The sequence below is a fragment of the Parasteatoda tepidariorum genome, chromosome 8 (genome assembly GCF_982258835.1).
Source record: "Parasteatoda tepidariorum strain Cologne lab strain chromosome 8, Ptep-v5.0, whole genome shotgun sequence".
In the NCBI taxonomy this organism is placed as follows: Eukaryota; Metazoa; Arthropoda; class Arachnida; order Araneae; family Theridiidae; genus Parasteatoda; species Parasteatoda tepidariorum.
Window position 1 is genome coordinate 112,075,879 of NC_141762.1, and position 17,499 is coordinate 112,093,377.

General features: G+C 34.9%; 1 protein-coding gene across 1 annotated transcript; it reads right to left on the bottom strand.

Annotated features, from left to right (window-relative positions):
• Positions 1–1,747: 1,747 nt before the first annotated feature.
• On the bottom strand, positions 1,748–14,389 carry LOC107445963 (parkin coregulated gene protein-like). The gene is made up of 3 exons (XM_071180912.2): positions 14,273–14,389; positions 7,186–7,488; positions 1,748–2,020 (listed from the first exon to the last, which is right to left on the bottom strand). The coding sequence occupies exons 1-3, from the start codon at positions 14,344–14,346 to the stop codon at positions 1,804–1,806; spliced, it is 594 nt and encodes a 197-aa protein (XP_071037013.2). The 5' UTR covers positions 14,347–14,389; the 3' UTR covers positions 1,748–1,803.
• Between the last annotated feature and the right edge of the window lie 3,110 nt (positions 14,390–17,499).

Sequence of the window (17,499 nt, forward strand, 5' to 3'; positions counted from 1 at the left end):
TTTATCTATATTTCAGGTTTATGAGTCCCCCCCCATTCAATAATTGTTTTTCAATGAAAAGAAACTTCATTTCATACTTTAAATGAACGTCAATTATACCAAAGTTATATTCATTCATTCGTTTTCGTGTCTCTAACTTAAAACACAATTTGTGCATATGAGTTAGCATGCAAAAAGCTCCTTGAGATATAATAAAAATCCGATCATAAGATTAGAAGTTCTTTTGTGTTCGCACTCTGTTGATTTCAGAGAATATGCTAGGCCAAAAGAATATTTTGTGAAATTATGATGAACAGACTAAAAAAGATAGCTATTTAGAGGGCAATTCTAAGAAAGAGCCCAAAGATGGCGGTTTGAAAACTCAATGAATAGAAATAGAACTTGTGCCTCAGATACCGGATCCACAAAGTTACAAATTGTTTGCAATGTCCGTCGAAGGCTGGAAGTAAAAAATTCCCTTTCCTGCACATATTATACACACTATATTAACATTGACTGTGCTCTTGCGTCAGCTATAGAGGGCTAACTATATTTATTAGTTTTTAATTGCTGGAAAAAACAGCTGAACATACTTAAATAATGCTATTCTCAATGAAATACAGCTGAAATATTATGGTTAAATATCCCATAGATTACGCTTTGAATGATCACCCTATTTTTGAAAGACGAAAATAAGAAACAAAATTCCCTGCATTTTCCCTGTTATTTTATGTGATTTTTAAATTCTCTGCATTTTCCCTGTTATTTCAGGTGGTTTTTTTTAAAAAAATTCCTGTATTTTCCAGGTTTTCCCTGTGGAGTGGTGGCAACCCTGTGAAAACAACCTCCATTCGCAACGACAGCGTGGTGCCGTTAAAAAAGGAAATTAAAATGATTTTTCTGCAATAAAACCGAAAGCAAAATGCTGTAACTTTTCCTTCAGCAGCGACATCTGTTGACGAACATCACAAATAATTTGGCAAGAATAAATACGTTTCCTAGACAAAGCTGTTTAAATCGTCATTCATCTTAGTATTTTATTTTATAACCGTCGTTGAATAGCCGACCCCAGTGTTATGGGTTTACGACTACTTATGTTCAGCTCCAAAGCCTTGTCATTTTGAACCCAATGCAGAAGACAAGGGAACTCCTGGATAGAGTATTGGGAGAAATTTTGCCTTCGTGGAAGACTTTTTGATGGAGCTAACTCGCATTTACGTTACATGGAGAGGAAGGCCACGAGAACCTCCCACGGTTACCCTGGCGGCAAGGGGACACTAAGCATTACCTCCTACATCAGTAAGCCTCCACACTGTTTTTTACATGTAGTCTGCGCAGACTATTTCAAACATGAACCAGTTGTGCGCATGAATCCAAATTCCAATTTAAGAGTGACTGAGAGAAATTTATTATAGATATTTGTGAAATGAATCTGTAGACAAGTAAACCACTCACATTCATGAAAAATAAACAAATTTTTAGACTTATATTTGCTACCACTTTCTTATTTTTACAAGATTTTGTATTAAAGGGCTCTTTCGTAGACTGGTTTATCGTCATAGTGGTCTACCTATAAAAAACAGTGTGGAGGCTTTCAGTTGTAGGAGGCATTGCTCTAACTCAGGATTCCGTCTACCACTCCTCAGGATATTTCACGTCAGCACTGTAGAGGTCGATGCAAGCCGGATGAGGAATTCGTATCGAATGGGATTCGAACCCGGTTCGTCTCATTGGAACAGCTCTATCCCCTGAGCCATCCCGGGTCATTCATCTTAGTAATATGCTAATTCAAAATAGACTGCAAAGAACAAGAATTATTTATTTTCAAGAATTATGGTAGGCAGATTGATAGGTCGGTACAGCATACTTTATTTCTGCGTAAGCGTCCGGTCCTCCCGTCCTGTCCAATAGATCCAGCGTCTGGTTGATGACATCCGCCAGGTGGCGCCTTCTCTGACCATAGTGTATCTCCCCTCTCCTGTAGGGTATCTCTTTAGTCTTGTATTTACAGAAGAACGGCACGAGTAACACTCTGTAATGCCTGTAAAGAAAAACAGTGTCAGTCACTCATAATACCCACATACTTTGTTGTTGTTTCTAATGCCACTTGCCACACTAGAAAGCCTACTTTGTGAAACTGAGCAAATTTAAGGCAGAATGCGCGTTTTTTTGTTTTTCAGAGGCGCCATCTATTGCCAAGAATTCGACCCATCTAATTTTATGGAATTGAACTAGATTTTGTATTTGGGATGGGATGGTACAGGGGATAGAGCTCTCTTATCTGCAATGACGGATCAATTCTTGCATTGCAAGAACAACAAGGCTACAGAGCTAGTCATCTAATTCCTCCTTTTACAGGGAGTTAATGGTTGCCTTTTATTGCAGATTTAGAAATGCGTGTCTCTTCAAACAGAATTTCGATTTCAGAATTTGGAAATCGAAAAAAAAAATATATATATAATTTTTCAAATATTAAATGCATTTAAAAGAATTCCGCACATCGCATTATTTTTTTCATTTCATTTCACGACATTCATTTGTTTCTCTTCTGTAGGTTTTAAAAAAAGGGGCGAGAATGAATGTCAGCTGAAGCAATAGGAAATATCGCGAAAAGGGCAAGGAATACCGGACAAGTGCACACCTAACAATAGCAATTTACTTTAAAAATCACATCAATATAGGAACTACAGAGCAATAGCCCACCTAAATAAACACCACTTTAAGGAACGAACACTTCACCTTAAAAATAACCTCAGTTTCCAGGGGTCTGTTTAGAAGAAATTTGGACCCGTTAACGGACCCTTCACAAAATATCTTTTCATAAAAACGGACCCTTCACAAAATATTTTGACTTAAGAACGGACCCTTCATAAAATAATTTATCTTTTAATCGGACCCTTCACAAATTTGTTTATCTTCATTATTGTTTTGTTAATCGAATAAATCCTTCCCAGGAGGGGGGGGGGAGAAAGACAGATGTAAACAAACTATATTTTCTCTTCGGCAAGCGCTTCTTCCTTTATTCGTTCGAAATTAATATTCTGCGTTCAGCAGTATAGAATAATTACCAATTATTTGTATGTTGCATCGCTAATTGAGTAGCTGCAATTGCTGTTTATTTTTGAAAATTTAATTCTTTTAACTATAATTTTACAGTGTTGAGCATAATCTTGTATGTCTTTACAATTTAAAAACTCCTTGAAAAAGTTTTGTTGCAATAACGGACCCTATTTGCACACATTCACAAAAGCGGACCCTGGTTGAAAGAATGTGACTTAACGCTTATTTTATATTCACAAATTAAGAGTCATTTTTTCACGATTTTACAAAAACGGACCTTTCATAAAATGTCTGGACAGATCACTGGTTTCTAAACCTACAAAAAAAAATACATCAGAGAGGTTTCTTGGAATGGAATGTTGGGTTTTGTATTCACACCGAGCACAGTTCTAACGAAAAAATATTTCCATTGCTTAGAGTTCCTTGGAAGTCAGGCTGACCGTGGGAGGTTTTTGTGATTTTTTCTCTCCATCTATTGCCCTTGGGGGTAATTCCCAAGTTTGTTCCAAAAACATGATCCAAAATTTTCTTATCAAGAAGAACACCCGTGTCCGGGTCTTTTGGGTGACCAAAAACATTTGACTAGACTGTGCATGACTAGCCTCGGGGTCAAATACCTTCTATGAAATAAACCTTAAGAAAAATAATTTTAAAATTTTCATTTTTCAATGTCCATTCGATTGGGTCAGGATAACCTGGTTGGTAGGGCACTTGCCCCATGTCCACGAATTCGTGGGTAGGATCCCCGCCAGCCGAAGACTCTCCGTGTAGTAAATATCGACTGATGAACGTTAAATCAGTTGGGTCATACAGTCCTCCATGTTCCCATAACAAATCATACCTCTGGGGGTACTGATCCAGGAGTTTCCTTGTCTTCTGGATTGGGTTCAAAATGATCAGGCTACGGAGTAGAACATTAGTAGTAGTCTTAAACCCAAAATTTTGTCGACTGCTCAAAGACGGTTGAAAAAAAAACAATCATTTGATTGATTTCGTTCAAATTTTTTCATTTTGTCAGTTATACATTATTTAAAATTATTATGCATTATTTAAAATTATCTGTTCATAAACCTTTTCTTTTTTTTAATTCGTGATTATTAATTTTTTTTTTAAGAAAGGACAAAACAAAATAGATTTTTTCCAAATTCCTACACACATTATCTTACACGCTTTAAATTTCCTGACCAAAAAAAAAAAAAAAAGAAAAAAAAAAGAGAAGTTAATTTTTGAAAAACTTCAGCGTATAATACAGACGTTAAATAACCTTCTTTTGGCCCAAGACTTGGCCTGAACGTGGAGGCCTGACACGTGGAGGAAAAAAAAAAATCGAAATTTTCCTTAAAGCTTTGCACGAGAATTGCACAACATATCCTTATAAGTGATCACGTGCTGAAACTATAAAGACGACTTTCATTTCAATCTTCCATTATTAGACGATGCTTTGAAAATTTTCATAAAAAAGAAGAAGAAAAAATTTATGCTTATGACGTTTCAAGATTTCACTGTGTTATAAAAAATCCAATATCTCCTTCATAGTTCCATAGTTCTATAGTTTGTCTAAATCAGTGCCGCGGCACTTTTGCGTGCCGCCAAATTCTTAAAATGTGACGCCAAATATTAGAAACGATACAATAAAAATTATAATGCTTTTTTTTATTACGAGTAAAGTTTAAATTAAAGAAAAGCGTATGTATATAATATTATATATATATATATATATATATATATATATACTTTTTGTAATTTTTCCACGCTTTAAACCGCGTGAACATCTTTGTCAGCAATTGTCTTGTCTCTGACAATCTTAAAATAAGAAGGAAGAGATCAAATTGTCTTTGACAAAAAATGTTGAAATAAGCAGAAAACTTAATGACTATTAAAATTATTAATTAACAAAAGAAAGCAAGCTAAATATTAACTTTCAAACGGAAATAAAAGCTAATCATTAAAGTAAGCTAATGCAATTTATAATTCTAAAAACAAATTAACAAATGATAAATAACAAACAATAAGTTAGCAATTAATAATTAACAATAAAACTAATTAAAAAGAAATCACAAAAAATAATAATTAATGTAAAAAACTAACATTTAATAATAATAGAAAACAAGCTAACAATTAATAACTAGCAAAAAAAAAAAATAACTGTTACTATCTAATAAAAAATTAGTCGAAAGAAATAATTAATCTCTAAATAAATGTGCTTTTACATATTATTTTATTTCACATTCAAAATTATTATCACAAACTATTTAACACAGTGTATTATAGGTAGGTAAACAACTTTAAAACTGATTTTTTTCATTTTGTGCCGTCCAATTTCAAAATCGATAAAAGTGTGCAGCCGCAAAAAAAAAGGTTGAGAATCACAGGTCTGAAGCATAGGTCGCCAAATTGGTCTACATAGACCCCCAGGGGTCTATTTAACAAAATCGGGGGTTGAATGGGGGTCGATCCGCATTGGAAGGGTCGATTGGGGGTCGAAAAAAAACAGTTCTTAATACGCAAATCACACATACCAAATTGAGCATGTAAAATTTGTGAATTTTTTTATAATTGACTTAATATCAGTTTCTTTTTAGAACATAAATTAATAAACGTATATTTATTCGAGTGAAACAATTTATTCGGGTACGTGAACCAGCATGTTCATTTGAACATTCTGGATCATCAGGTGTTGCCTTTCAGTCAACCTCGTCATGTTGCAGATGCCAACGTTTTTCAAAATGACAACAGCGAAGTTCATCGGTCGGAAAGAATATGTGACTAGTTTTATGAATACTCAGACACTCAATTACATCTCGACAGACCTGCAAAATCACCTGACTTGAACCCCTGGAATAACAGGGCCGAAATCAGCACCCTCGCAATTTGGTGGATTTGCGTGATTAATTAATCCTCAGGGAGTGGCTTAAACTGGATTCGACATACCTGCAAAACATTATGAATTCCTAACCGAATCCTGGTGGTTATCAAATCGAGAGGCGGTGTTACACGTAATTCAATGATGTTTTTTGTGATTTCTCTAAGGGTGACTCATTTTTTGTCCGGTGTGCTTACGTTATTTGAATAATAATAATAATTTAAAAAAATCCTCCTAAATGCTTCATATAGAAATCAAGCAATATCAGTAAACGTAATTATAACAGTACAGGTCATTTTAACCTTTAAATTAGGGAAACAAAGGCATTTATTGGAAAGCAGTAATTTTAAGACTTACATACATTTCATGCTGATGACAACCGAACCAATATGAAAATTAATGTGAGAAAACTGGATCCTACCGTGTGATTTTAAAGTCAATAAATATGTATTGAAAACAATGGAAAACTGGCGACACCATCCTGTATTCGCGATCGCAACGCCATCTGGGGAGAAGACCAGTTCCATGCGAATCACCCTTTCTTTTCAGTCGTATACTACCATTTTTTTTCTCCATTTCTTAATATTTTTCGTATTTACTTGTCAAAAATATTTTTATTTGAAATTTCCAAGACGTTTTCTTTTAGAAACTATGTTCAATGTGGTTTTCTAACATAAAAGCTTTAAATCTATTGGATTAATCAAGAGAGAGAGAAACTTCCCTCTTCTATGACTCTCCACGCGCAAATGGTCCGAAGTGTTGCTCAACATCACCTGTAGCCCATTTCGATTGCCAGTAGTAAGATATTATAAAATGAAATGTTGTTGAGGCAGAGCAGTGAGGAAGAGGATTAGGATTTCCTTTTCAGGCAGAGGAGTGGCGCCATCTATGACCAAGAATTCGACTTCTGCCACACCCGTTTATAGGTCGGATCCATTCATATATCCATTCATTCATCCACAGATCGTAATTTTGACCTGAACCAGAGAACGATCAATCTCCAATGGAGGACTTTGAGACTCCACAGATTTAAAGTGCATCAGTCACCATTTACTACACGGGGAGTCTTCGGCAGGCAGGGATCGAACCCACGACCTCTTGGATATGGGCCCAGTGCCCTACCAATCAGGCTATCCCAGCCTTATATAAAATAAAATAATGAATAAAAATAAATTTAAAAAAAAAATCCGTCAGACGGAGATAAATAAAAATCGCATGATTATTTTTGGAATAAAAAAAAAGATCTTTGGTTGTTATCAGGATGTGATGGACGATGAGGTTACCTGATGAGGGCGAGGCTCACTAAGGGAGACAGAGTGGTCAGCCTTTGAATGACCGCGCATGCGTTCATCATGATTTGAGGATGTTCCGTGTTGAGAGCTTTCTTAATGGCGAGAACGATGTCCGGCAAGACGGTCAAGACCCTCTCTCCGGCCACTTCGAGGAGTTCAATCGTTCCATCTCGGGCGAGGATGTCGAAGGGATAGTGGGGCTCGTCCAGAGCATCGCAGAAGATGGGGAGGTAGTGCTCTGCATCCAATTGTTGTCGATCCACCATCCAGCAGATATCATGAGGTTGAGCCTTCCTGTTTGGGGAAAGGGACCAAGTTTATAGATAGTTTGTCTAAAATAAGAACTCCCCTAGCCATTTGTCTGGACCCGTGGCAGTGACTATGGCAACGAGGTATACTCGTCCCCATATCGAATAACCCGTTTATACGAATAAAATTTAATGGAACCAAATCATTTTATAAGAAACTGTAGCGTATCCACCACTGCAAAATTACATCTGCAATTCACTAGCATATAAGACATGTTAACTCTTCATAGATGAAGGTTGACATTGTCGATAACTATTATCCCCACATGCGTGACCTTCGGACGTGGTGTGAACACGCCTACGTTTGCAGAAACGCCCACTCTTCGAAATGAACACGCCCACCTAGACAGTAACGCCTACTTCGATGGATGGTCCACATGGAACAGCTACTTGTGACTGCGACATATTATCCACCTTATCGCTACTCAGTCTCGTCTCGATCACACACAACGTCAACCTGTATACATCCGTCTGCTAAAGGCAGCAAAGGAGCAATCACGACCGTGATCTTAATACAGCTCTCATGACTAATGCTCAAAACCCGGTGACCTTAATCCAGTTCTCCCGGTCTGTCACAAATACAGCAACTAGTGGTATCCATGTATCGAATTCTATCACAGCTATAATTCTGGTGGGAGTGTACTGTAGCGTATCTACCACTACAAAATTACAACTACAATTCACTAGTATATAAGACATGTTTACTCTTTATAGATGAAGGTTGACATTGTCGATAACTACTATTCCCACAAAACTAATGTTTAACTGTCCCGTTTAAATGGACATTTGTTGTTTTCTTGTCTCCGCCTAATTGCGTAAAGAAGAGATAAAGAAATGAAATTTTTTTTATTTTTGAGAAATGCTTCCCCAGCTAAAATACAATTTCCGTTTTTCAGTTTAGAACAGGATACACTACACTTCAATATTGACTTCCTGTTCATTAAGTGGATCTAAACAAGTTTAATTTTGAAAGTATTTAAAAAGGAATATGCTAATTGTGTGCAAGGGTGTCCAACTGGCAGCCCGGGGGCCGCATTCGGCCCGCGGAGCCTTTTTTTGTGGCCTGCGAACTAAAATATATTAGTTGTCACTTTTAGCGGACAATTTTTGTAAAAAATCTATATGGGTTTAAAATACTTTTCTCGTTAATAAAAACCTAATTTCTTCGTTTCTGCGAAATTTATCATACCAACGATGCAAAAAAAATTATTTCTCAGGTTTTGCATCCAAGAAAATATTCATTCAAATACAAAAATAATTGTGTATATTGCTCTTTTTTATTTCATTTTTTTGTATTTTGTGAATTTAATTCAGCATGAGTGTATCAGAAATTTTCTCGATGAAATTCTCCGATTTAACTTTTTGAAACCACTCATTTTGGACGAAAATATTGACACACACATTTGTAAATTTAAAATGTAAATATCTATTCTCTGGTGGTTGCAGCAGACAAACCTCAATTGAACATTTTTGTGTGCAACTATGTAAGTTTTAATACCAACCTTTTTAGAGTTTTATATCTTAACAATTAGATATAAGTTGCACATCAATTGCTTAATACATAGGTGCACATTAAAGTTATTGTAGCCCGAATTTTTTAATATGCAATTAAATATTTTTTAAAATGTACTTCTTATTTTAATTTGTAATTCAATACTTTTGTTTTATGCAACTTGGCAAAAATCTGACAGTAATATTTAATGTTCCTTCAAACATAAAAGAGTCCTACATAAAATTTTGACATAGTTGCGGCCCACCATTTGATTTGTGTTTTTAATTGTGGCCCCCGGCCTCATGAAAGTTGGAAAACCCTGTTATAGTAGAAATAGAAAAGGGAAAATATAGGCGAATGAAACGGGTATAAAAACAGTCTTCAATAATAGATTTTTTTCGGAAGACATCAGATTAGTACGTATATTAAACTTTTTACTAACATTGATTTATTTATTTTTAACGTCACTTTAAATGACATTTATATTTTATGATACTAAGCACAGACAGTTTTAATGACGATTAATCAAAACGCTTATACTATTGATTAAACACCATTAAAAAGTAAATTTTCGCAGAAATTTAGAATTGCACACCAGATTGCTAGGCATGAAGCCGTGAAGAACATAAACTATGGTTCGAAGTTGCCAGGTACACGAAACAAAAATATGTTAAGGCTGCAACAAAATACATAAACAAATAATAAATCTAAGTAAAGTAAAAGACGAGAAAGAATTACATTTTAACAAATTCGATATGGCACAGTTTTTGAAAGTTTATGATGCGTTGTTTATCTTTGATCGCCAAAATGTTTGCAGTTTGTCATGTGATGGTGGATATTTGTTTAACAATCGATGAAGATGTTCCAAAGACACGTGATCACAATTTTGATTCACTGCAGAGGGGATGGCTCCCTCTCTTTGGTGATCTCACTCACACTTTATGGGAGAGAACAGTTTAACGAGGGCAGATACCGTACCCCCTCGGTCCATTCGCCCACAGTGGTTACTCATTCGCTCACTGATAGTAGACGCTAGTACTGGGTCTCTTAGATCAGTCCATTGTGGGAACCCTTCGTATTTGAATATGAGATATCTTCACTTGGCTGATGTCGCGAGATTAAGTAGGAATTTTTTATTGTAAGGACAACATTGCCGATGGGCGTTCTTCGGAAAGTAGCAGAGCTATAATATTATATTCAAAATACTAGCCTGAGCAGTGATGGCACAGGGGATAGAGCGTTCGCCTTCCAATGAGGAGAACCATGTTTGAATTGTAGCAATAGTACGAATTCCGCTCCCAGCTCGCACCAAACACAGCACAGTGCTGTGTTTGGTGACACACATAAATTATCTCCAGGATCAAGTATTTGGAGAAATTATCCTTCGTGGAGAAATTTTTTCATGGAACTAACCCGCATTTACCATACATGGAGAGGAAAACCACGAACACCTCCCACGGTTAGACTGGCGGCTAGGGGACTCTAACAAATGATCCGTCTACCACTGAAGATATTTCGCGTCAGCACTGTGGTCGGTGCAAGCCGGATGCGGAATTCCTATCGACTGGGATTCGAACCCGGTCACTTCATTAGAAGGCGAGCGCTCTATCCCCTGAGCCACCACCACTCAGCATTGTGCAGTCATTGTACTTACAAAAGTTTGGGTAAATAAAACGAAAAACAGTAAAAATTAAAATTGTATTTGTACAAAAGATTTACGCCAATAGATTAAGAGTTTGTGAATGCTTTGTATGAAGTGTTGAGATCTGTTGTCCATTCACATACTATTTTTTATTTGCTTCATTCCACTGTTTTCTACAAAAAGAAAATATATGGTACTTGCCTAACAACCTATCAACGATCTATTTATACTCTCTAATATCGCTGACGAAACGTTTTCCCAGTAGTTGACGAATCATAGGTTAGAGTGGTCCGGCTGCGGGAGGTCTTCATGGTTTTCTTCCCCATGTACATACAGATCAAATTACTCAGTTATCTATCGAAAGCGATTTTGACCCAGTTTAAAATACAAATAAAACAAGAAAAAAAAATTAAATAGAAGGAAAAAAGATGATTACAAATAAATGTCTTTTTTTAAAAAAAAAAGTAACAAGTTTGAAAAACAAATTTAAAAGCCGGAAAACAGAATGAGGAAAATATATAATCTCGTCGTCAGCTCACACTATTGTAACCGCAAAAAAAGAGTGCTTTCTAACATTGTATTACTATAGCAAAAGAAAAATATAACAATACAATAGGATAAAATATTGTTTATATAATGCAATATTTTGCTTTGTATATTAGTGCTATGATAATACAATGTTAGAAAGCACTCTTTTTTGCGGATATATTCGTGTGAGCTGACCACGAGATTATATATTTTCCATATTTTATTTCAAGGTTTTTTAGATTTTTTTTATAAAAAACATATGTTCACAATATTTTTTTTTCTTCTCTTTAAAAATATTTTTTTTTGTATTCTTGGTATTTTTTTAACTTATTTTATGGGCACTATGTATTTGTAGCGGAATAAATGAAAGTTAATATTTTCGTCATTCATCTCTCTTTTTCGTTTCTTTATTATGTTACATATTTTCGCGCAGGTTTCAGATTTTTTTTCCCATTTGCATCCGGATAACCGAAAAGTAGGGGAGAGTGGGGTCAATTGTAACAGGGTACGATTGTAACAGAGCAAAACTTTCTAGTGTCGGGTTCTAGATTTGGTTCCTAGGTGGCGCACAAGGTGTATTTAATAAATCTACATGTACAACCCTGCTGGCAACCATTTTTATGTACTTTTGAAAGAGTTACATCACAAAAGATATTTTCACGCTACGTAAGTACTCTTTTTGGTAGTAGAATATTATATTGTAGCAAAGTAATTTTGTTTAAACAAATAAAAATTATTAACCGAATATGTAAGTGGACACCTTAATTAACATTTCAAAAAAAATAGTTTTGTTAATTAACTAGCATTGTTTTTAACAAATGAAGCTGAAATGGCGTCTTGTAACAAAAAGTAAAGGGACGATTGTAACAGCTAAAAATAAATAATCTTATGTTTTACAAACCATTACTTAACTCTTTAAGAACCACCAATAGTTCCTATATCATTTATACTATGTTGCACGTGCATTGTTTTATTTGTCACCTTTCACAGCACAAATTAAGATTTTTAACCCCTTAAAGTTAAAAGTTTAACCCTTTAGGTCTCTGCTCATTATTATTTTTACTCCTAAATTATCACCACTATTTTGATCAATAAAAAATATATCACAACTATGATAATATGTATAATTGACAATGTTTTAGTTGAATTTATGAACTGTTACAATTGACCCCGTAAGTGGGGACAATTGTAACAAATGCACGACTGTCAAAAATTGTTAATAACTAATATAATAAAATTTAAAATAAGGTATTTATTTTTTTTTCTCGTAGAGGATAGTCTACTTTACTCGTCTGTCAATTAATACTAACAATATATTGGATTTTTTGTTATTTAAAAATAGTTAAGCAAAAAAATATTACAATTGACCCCACTCTCCCCTACTCAAAAATATTACAGAATAGTTTTCCGAGGCAAGAAAAATACAAAAATATAGTTTATCCAGTATCGCAAGATAATCGCTAAACTATTATATTGATGGTAGTTCGGTTTCTTTAATTGTGGTACTGCTTGCATTATTTGGATAAAAATATACTTGAGGATGCCCCTTGGCGAAATTGGCAACATATCTTTGGCGTCATTCCTGTTTACGCGAAACACCTGGTAACAGGAATGGCGGCCAAAACATGATGATATTTCAATAAAACGTAGGAAAATTTCAACAAAACATCAGCCAAAACTTTATAAAATTGCAATGAACCCAATATAAGCAAAATTAATAAACCTAATACAATGCATTTTGAATCGAAACAAAAATTAATGGAGTAAGCACAGAAAGAAAAGGGGGAAAAAACAACTGATTTCTTCATTAAGCTTGAATATCCTCAAATTTAGGTGTACAGAATTCTCTAATAACAGTTAGATACTGTCTAAATTTATCATGAATAGAATCTTTGTACCTCCATCGCCACATGAATTCGGCGAAATACGAATCGAAAATGGAGTCTGTGGTACCGGACTGGCGGTGACATTTTTTTTCTGAAGTCCCTTTGGGAAAAATATACTTGAGGGTGCCCCTTGGCGAAATTGGCGACTTATGTTTGGCGCTATTCCTGTGATATTTCAATATTTCATACTGTGATACATAGTGATATTTCCGTAAAACATTGCAAAATTTCAACAAAACATCGGTCAAAACATAGTGATATTTCAGTAAAACATCGGTCAAAACATAGTGATATTTCAATAAAACATCGGTCAAAACATAGTGATATTTCAATAAAACATTGCAAAATTTCAACAAAACATCGGTCAAAACATAGTGATATTTCAATAAAACATCGGTCAAAGCATAGTGATATTTCAATAAAACATTGCAAAATTTCAACAAAACATCGGTCAAAACATAGTGATATTTCAATAAAACATCGGTCAAAACATAGTGATATTTCAATAAAACATCGGTCAAAACATAGTGATATTTCAATAAAACATCGGTCAAAGCATAGTGATATTTCAATAAAATATCGGTCAAAGCATAGTGATATTTCAATAAAACATTGCAAAATTTTAACAAAACATCAGCCAAAACTTGTAATGAACCCAATATAAGCAAAATCAATAAACCCAAGAGGATTTTGAATCGAAGCAAAAATTAATGGAGTAGGCGCAGAAAGAAAAGGAAAAAAAAAACAACTCTTTCATTAAGTTTGAATATTCTCAGATTTAGGTGCACAGAATTATCTGACAACAGTTAGATACTGTCTAAATTTATCATGAATAGAATCTGTGTACCTCCATCGCCACATAAAATCGGCGAAATACGAATCGAAAATTGAGCCTGTGGTATCGGACTGGCGGTGACAATTTTTTTCTAAAGTCCCTTTCTATGACTGCCCACATACCTTCGATCTTATTGACCAGAAGCAAAAGTAACCTTACCAGCCGGTATGCGACATTGAACTAACGGGCCTCTGAAATTACATGTACCGTTGAACATTTAAAAAAAAACGGTGAAATCTAAACCAAACAGAATCCCGATTGGGTTTCAACATCGCCCAGCTTGGCGAGAATCAAGGGGCACCCTCAAATATAAGTCTACCCTATTATTTGTGATAGATGTGCGCTTATATCTAATATAATAGGTTGATGAAACGGATGAGAAATTACTTTCTATAATCCAACACCAGTGGAAGCATACCATTCTTGTATAAACATCTGAACTGAGAATTAACAGGATTCATTATCTGAGCTGACTTTGATTATCTAGCTGAAAATATGTCTGATTCAAAACGGTCTGTTTGTAGAAGAGTGCGACGAGCTCTTTGATTTAGCTTATAGCTCTGTATTTCCACTGTTTGTTTTTGGGTTTAGTAAGTACGATGACTCTTCTGCTGCTGAAGACAGCTCATGGATTTTGAATTAAGATTTGGAACAACATGCTTACTTATTTATATTTGACAAAATAAAAGGAGAGCACAAAAAGAAAGGAAATAACAATTTTTCAAAATAACATCGGGAAAAGAATAACTTTTTAAAATAATGAACTGATTATTTTTACTTTCATTTTTACGACCAGCCATCACTGGGATTTGAACCCGGCTCACCGCAACAAGAAGTATTTATCATTTTTACTAGAATAGGGGTGATTGCTGGCCCAACTCAAAAATCCTGAAAATTTCTTGAGTAAAATCATTTAAAAAATTAATATCTTCATAGATTTAAATCATTGAAATTTTCAAAACATGATATTCTAAATGAATTATATGCAGCATAATTTGAATGAATAATTATGTGTAAGTTTACTTTCATCTCTAATCACTTTTATTATTATACCAGAAAAAATATTTACGAGGGTGTTTCGAAAAGTAAAGATACACTGTACGCCAGAGGAAAAGAAAAGTTTTGGCGAGCAAGTTGGCAACACAGGTTTTTACCTTGAACCGTTAGCTTTCTCCTGCGGTCGTTCTGCATTTCAAAGTTGATTCTGGTTGGAGTAGGTCGTGTTTAAAATGGCTGCGGCGATTCAGAATCCCGCCAAATGCGAAGCGCGCTCCGTCATACGTTTTCTTCATGCAAAAGGTCAGAGACCAGCGGATATTCACAAAGAAATTGTTTCTGTTTATGGGAACGTTATGAATAGACAAAATGTAACGAAGTGGTGTCGTCATTTCTCTGAAGGTAGGACCGATATTCATGACGAACAAAGAACAGGTCGGCCATCTGTGATGCCCTTCTTCAGAGAACGGAGGAAGAAATTCGTGCGAATAGACGTCTCAAATTAAAAGAATTGCATCAGATCATACCGGAAGTGTCAATGACAACTCTTTATGAAGTTGTGACTGTCAAGTTAGGGTACAGGAAATTGTGTGCGCGCTGGGTTCCAAAAATGTTAACAGAAGAACACAAAAAGAAAAGGATGGGCTTTGCACTCGAGTTCCTCACACTCTTTGCAGAAGCAGGTGATGAGTTCCTTGATCACATTGTGACGGGTGACGAGACGTGGGTTTATCACCATACACCTGAATCCAAGCAACAATCAATGCAATGGCGCCATTCGAATTCACCCAAAGCCAAGAAATTCAAAACTTCGATTTCAGGGAAAAAAATCATGGCTTCTGTTTTTTGGGACAGACACGGCATTCTTCTGTTGGAATTTATGCCTCCCGGAACGACAATTAATGCTGCTGCATATTACCAAACATTGAAACGTCTTCGAAGGGCAATTCAAAACAAAAGCAGGGGAACGCTGACAAATGGAGTCCGCTTGCTTCATGACAACGCTCGGCCTCACACAGCGCTCGTAACCAAAACACTACTCAAACAATTCAAATGGCAAGTATTGGATATCCGCCATACAGCCCGGACCTTGCTCCCAGCGACTTCCATTTATTCCTTTACCTGAAGTCACATCTTGGTGGAATATCATTCCACGACGATGATGATTTCAAAGATGAAGTTGAAATGTGGTTCCGACAACAGGCGGCAACCTTCTATGACTGTGGGATACAAAAGCTTGTGCACCGACTTAACAAATGTTTGGATAACGGGGGTGATTATGTCGAAAAATAATAAATAATCGAGTTAATAAGATGTAATTGACGTTTTCTAAATAAATGTTTTTTTTAAGGAATGCGATCCATTGTATCTTTACTTTTCGAAACGCCCTCGTACAAATGAAAGAGATGCCAGGTGTAAATTCCAGTTCTAATATTTTTAGATAAAATATACATGAATTTTTATATATAATAGGTTGATCGGTGGTTTCTTGAAACTTCTGGACTTTGGATTTCCGGAAACTTTCAGATCACAATTAGCGAGAAATCCGGAAATCGGGATTTTTTCCGGAGCACAATCACTCCTGCTAGAACATTTTATGAATTCTTCCCTTCAAAAGGAAAAAAAATATGAACGTAATGAGTAACAGGTATATTTTAAGTAGCAAATCAATACACAGTTACTGATTATTAATTATGTAAATCAATTATGTAAATATGATTAACTTTGGCATTTTCAGGCATAAATGCTTGTTTAAAAATGTGGCAGTTCTTAAAATTGCACAAACGAAGTAAATAATTATAAAAAAATAAGGAAATTATTTTTCAATAAATTAAGTTAAAATTTTATAAGTCTTGCACACTAATATAAAAAATAAAATTAAACACGTAAGTATTTTTCTGGAATAGATATATCTTTTGTCAACAAAGAACATTGGGGGGTCGAATCTGCATGTTTTACAGCAAAACAAATCAGTTATTAATGCAGAAAAGACATTTGTTTGCACTTTTTTTTTAATAACAAATTAAAATTCTCGGGATTATTGTAAAATATCTATATATATATTTCTCTTACACGGCGACAAAAAAAGCCTCATTACAACTCCCCGAATGGTAACGGTAGAAAATCGACCCATGATTGCCGATAAAAATGTCACATGCCAAATCTAGCTTAAGGTGGCTCAACATATAGCGCTTTTAAAAACGGAAACTGAAATAACCAGAGAGAGCGTAAGCTAGGCAGAAGTGAGTAGTCTTTGTCGATAGATCTCTATTTTAGTATTTTGTCGAAAGCGCTTTTTTTGACGAATTTATATATTACGAATTTATTTGACGATTTTTGATTTATATCACGAATTTATTTGTTTTACTAGAATTTATTTGTTTATGCAGGTTTTTCCATTGCAATTCACTTATTTCAATTTTTAATAGACTTAATTATAGCCAAAATTTTAACCTTTTTAAAGAGATATCAGTTTTAGAAATTTTATCTCAAGATTTTATTCTATAGCACATTTCTAATAGGTGTAACGAATTACATGTCATTTATTTGAATTCAAATTTATTTTAATGACTTAGTATTTGCTAAAAAGATGCAATTTTTTTTTAAAAAAAAGTTGG

Bases quoted from the DNA above. Each gene is read 5' to 3' on its own strand.
- LOC107445963 (XM_071180912.2), bottom strand. From the start codon at position 14,346: ATGAATCCTGTTAATTCTCAGTTCAGATGTTTATACAAGAATGGTATG. The intron at 7,489-14,272 runs GTAATTTCTCAT...TTCCCCAAACAG, and splicing joins CTGGTGTTGGATTATAGAAA to GAAGGCTCAACCTCATGATA. The intron at 2,021-7,185 runs GTAACCTCATCG...TTTTCTTTACAG, and splicing joins GTGAGCCTCGCCCTCATCAG to GCATTACAGAGTGTTACTCG.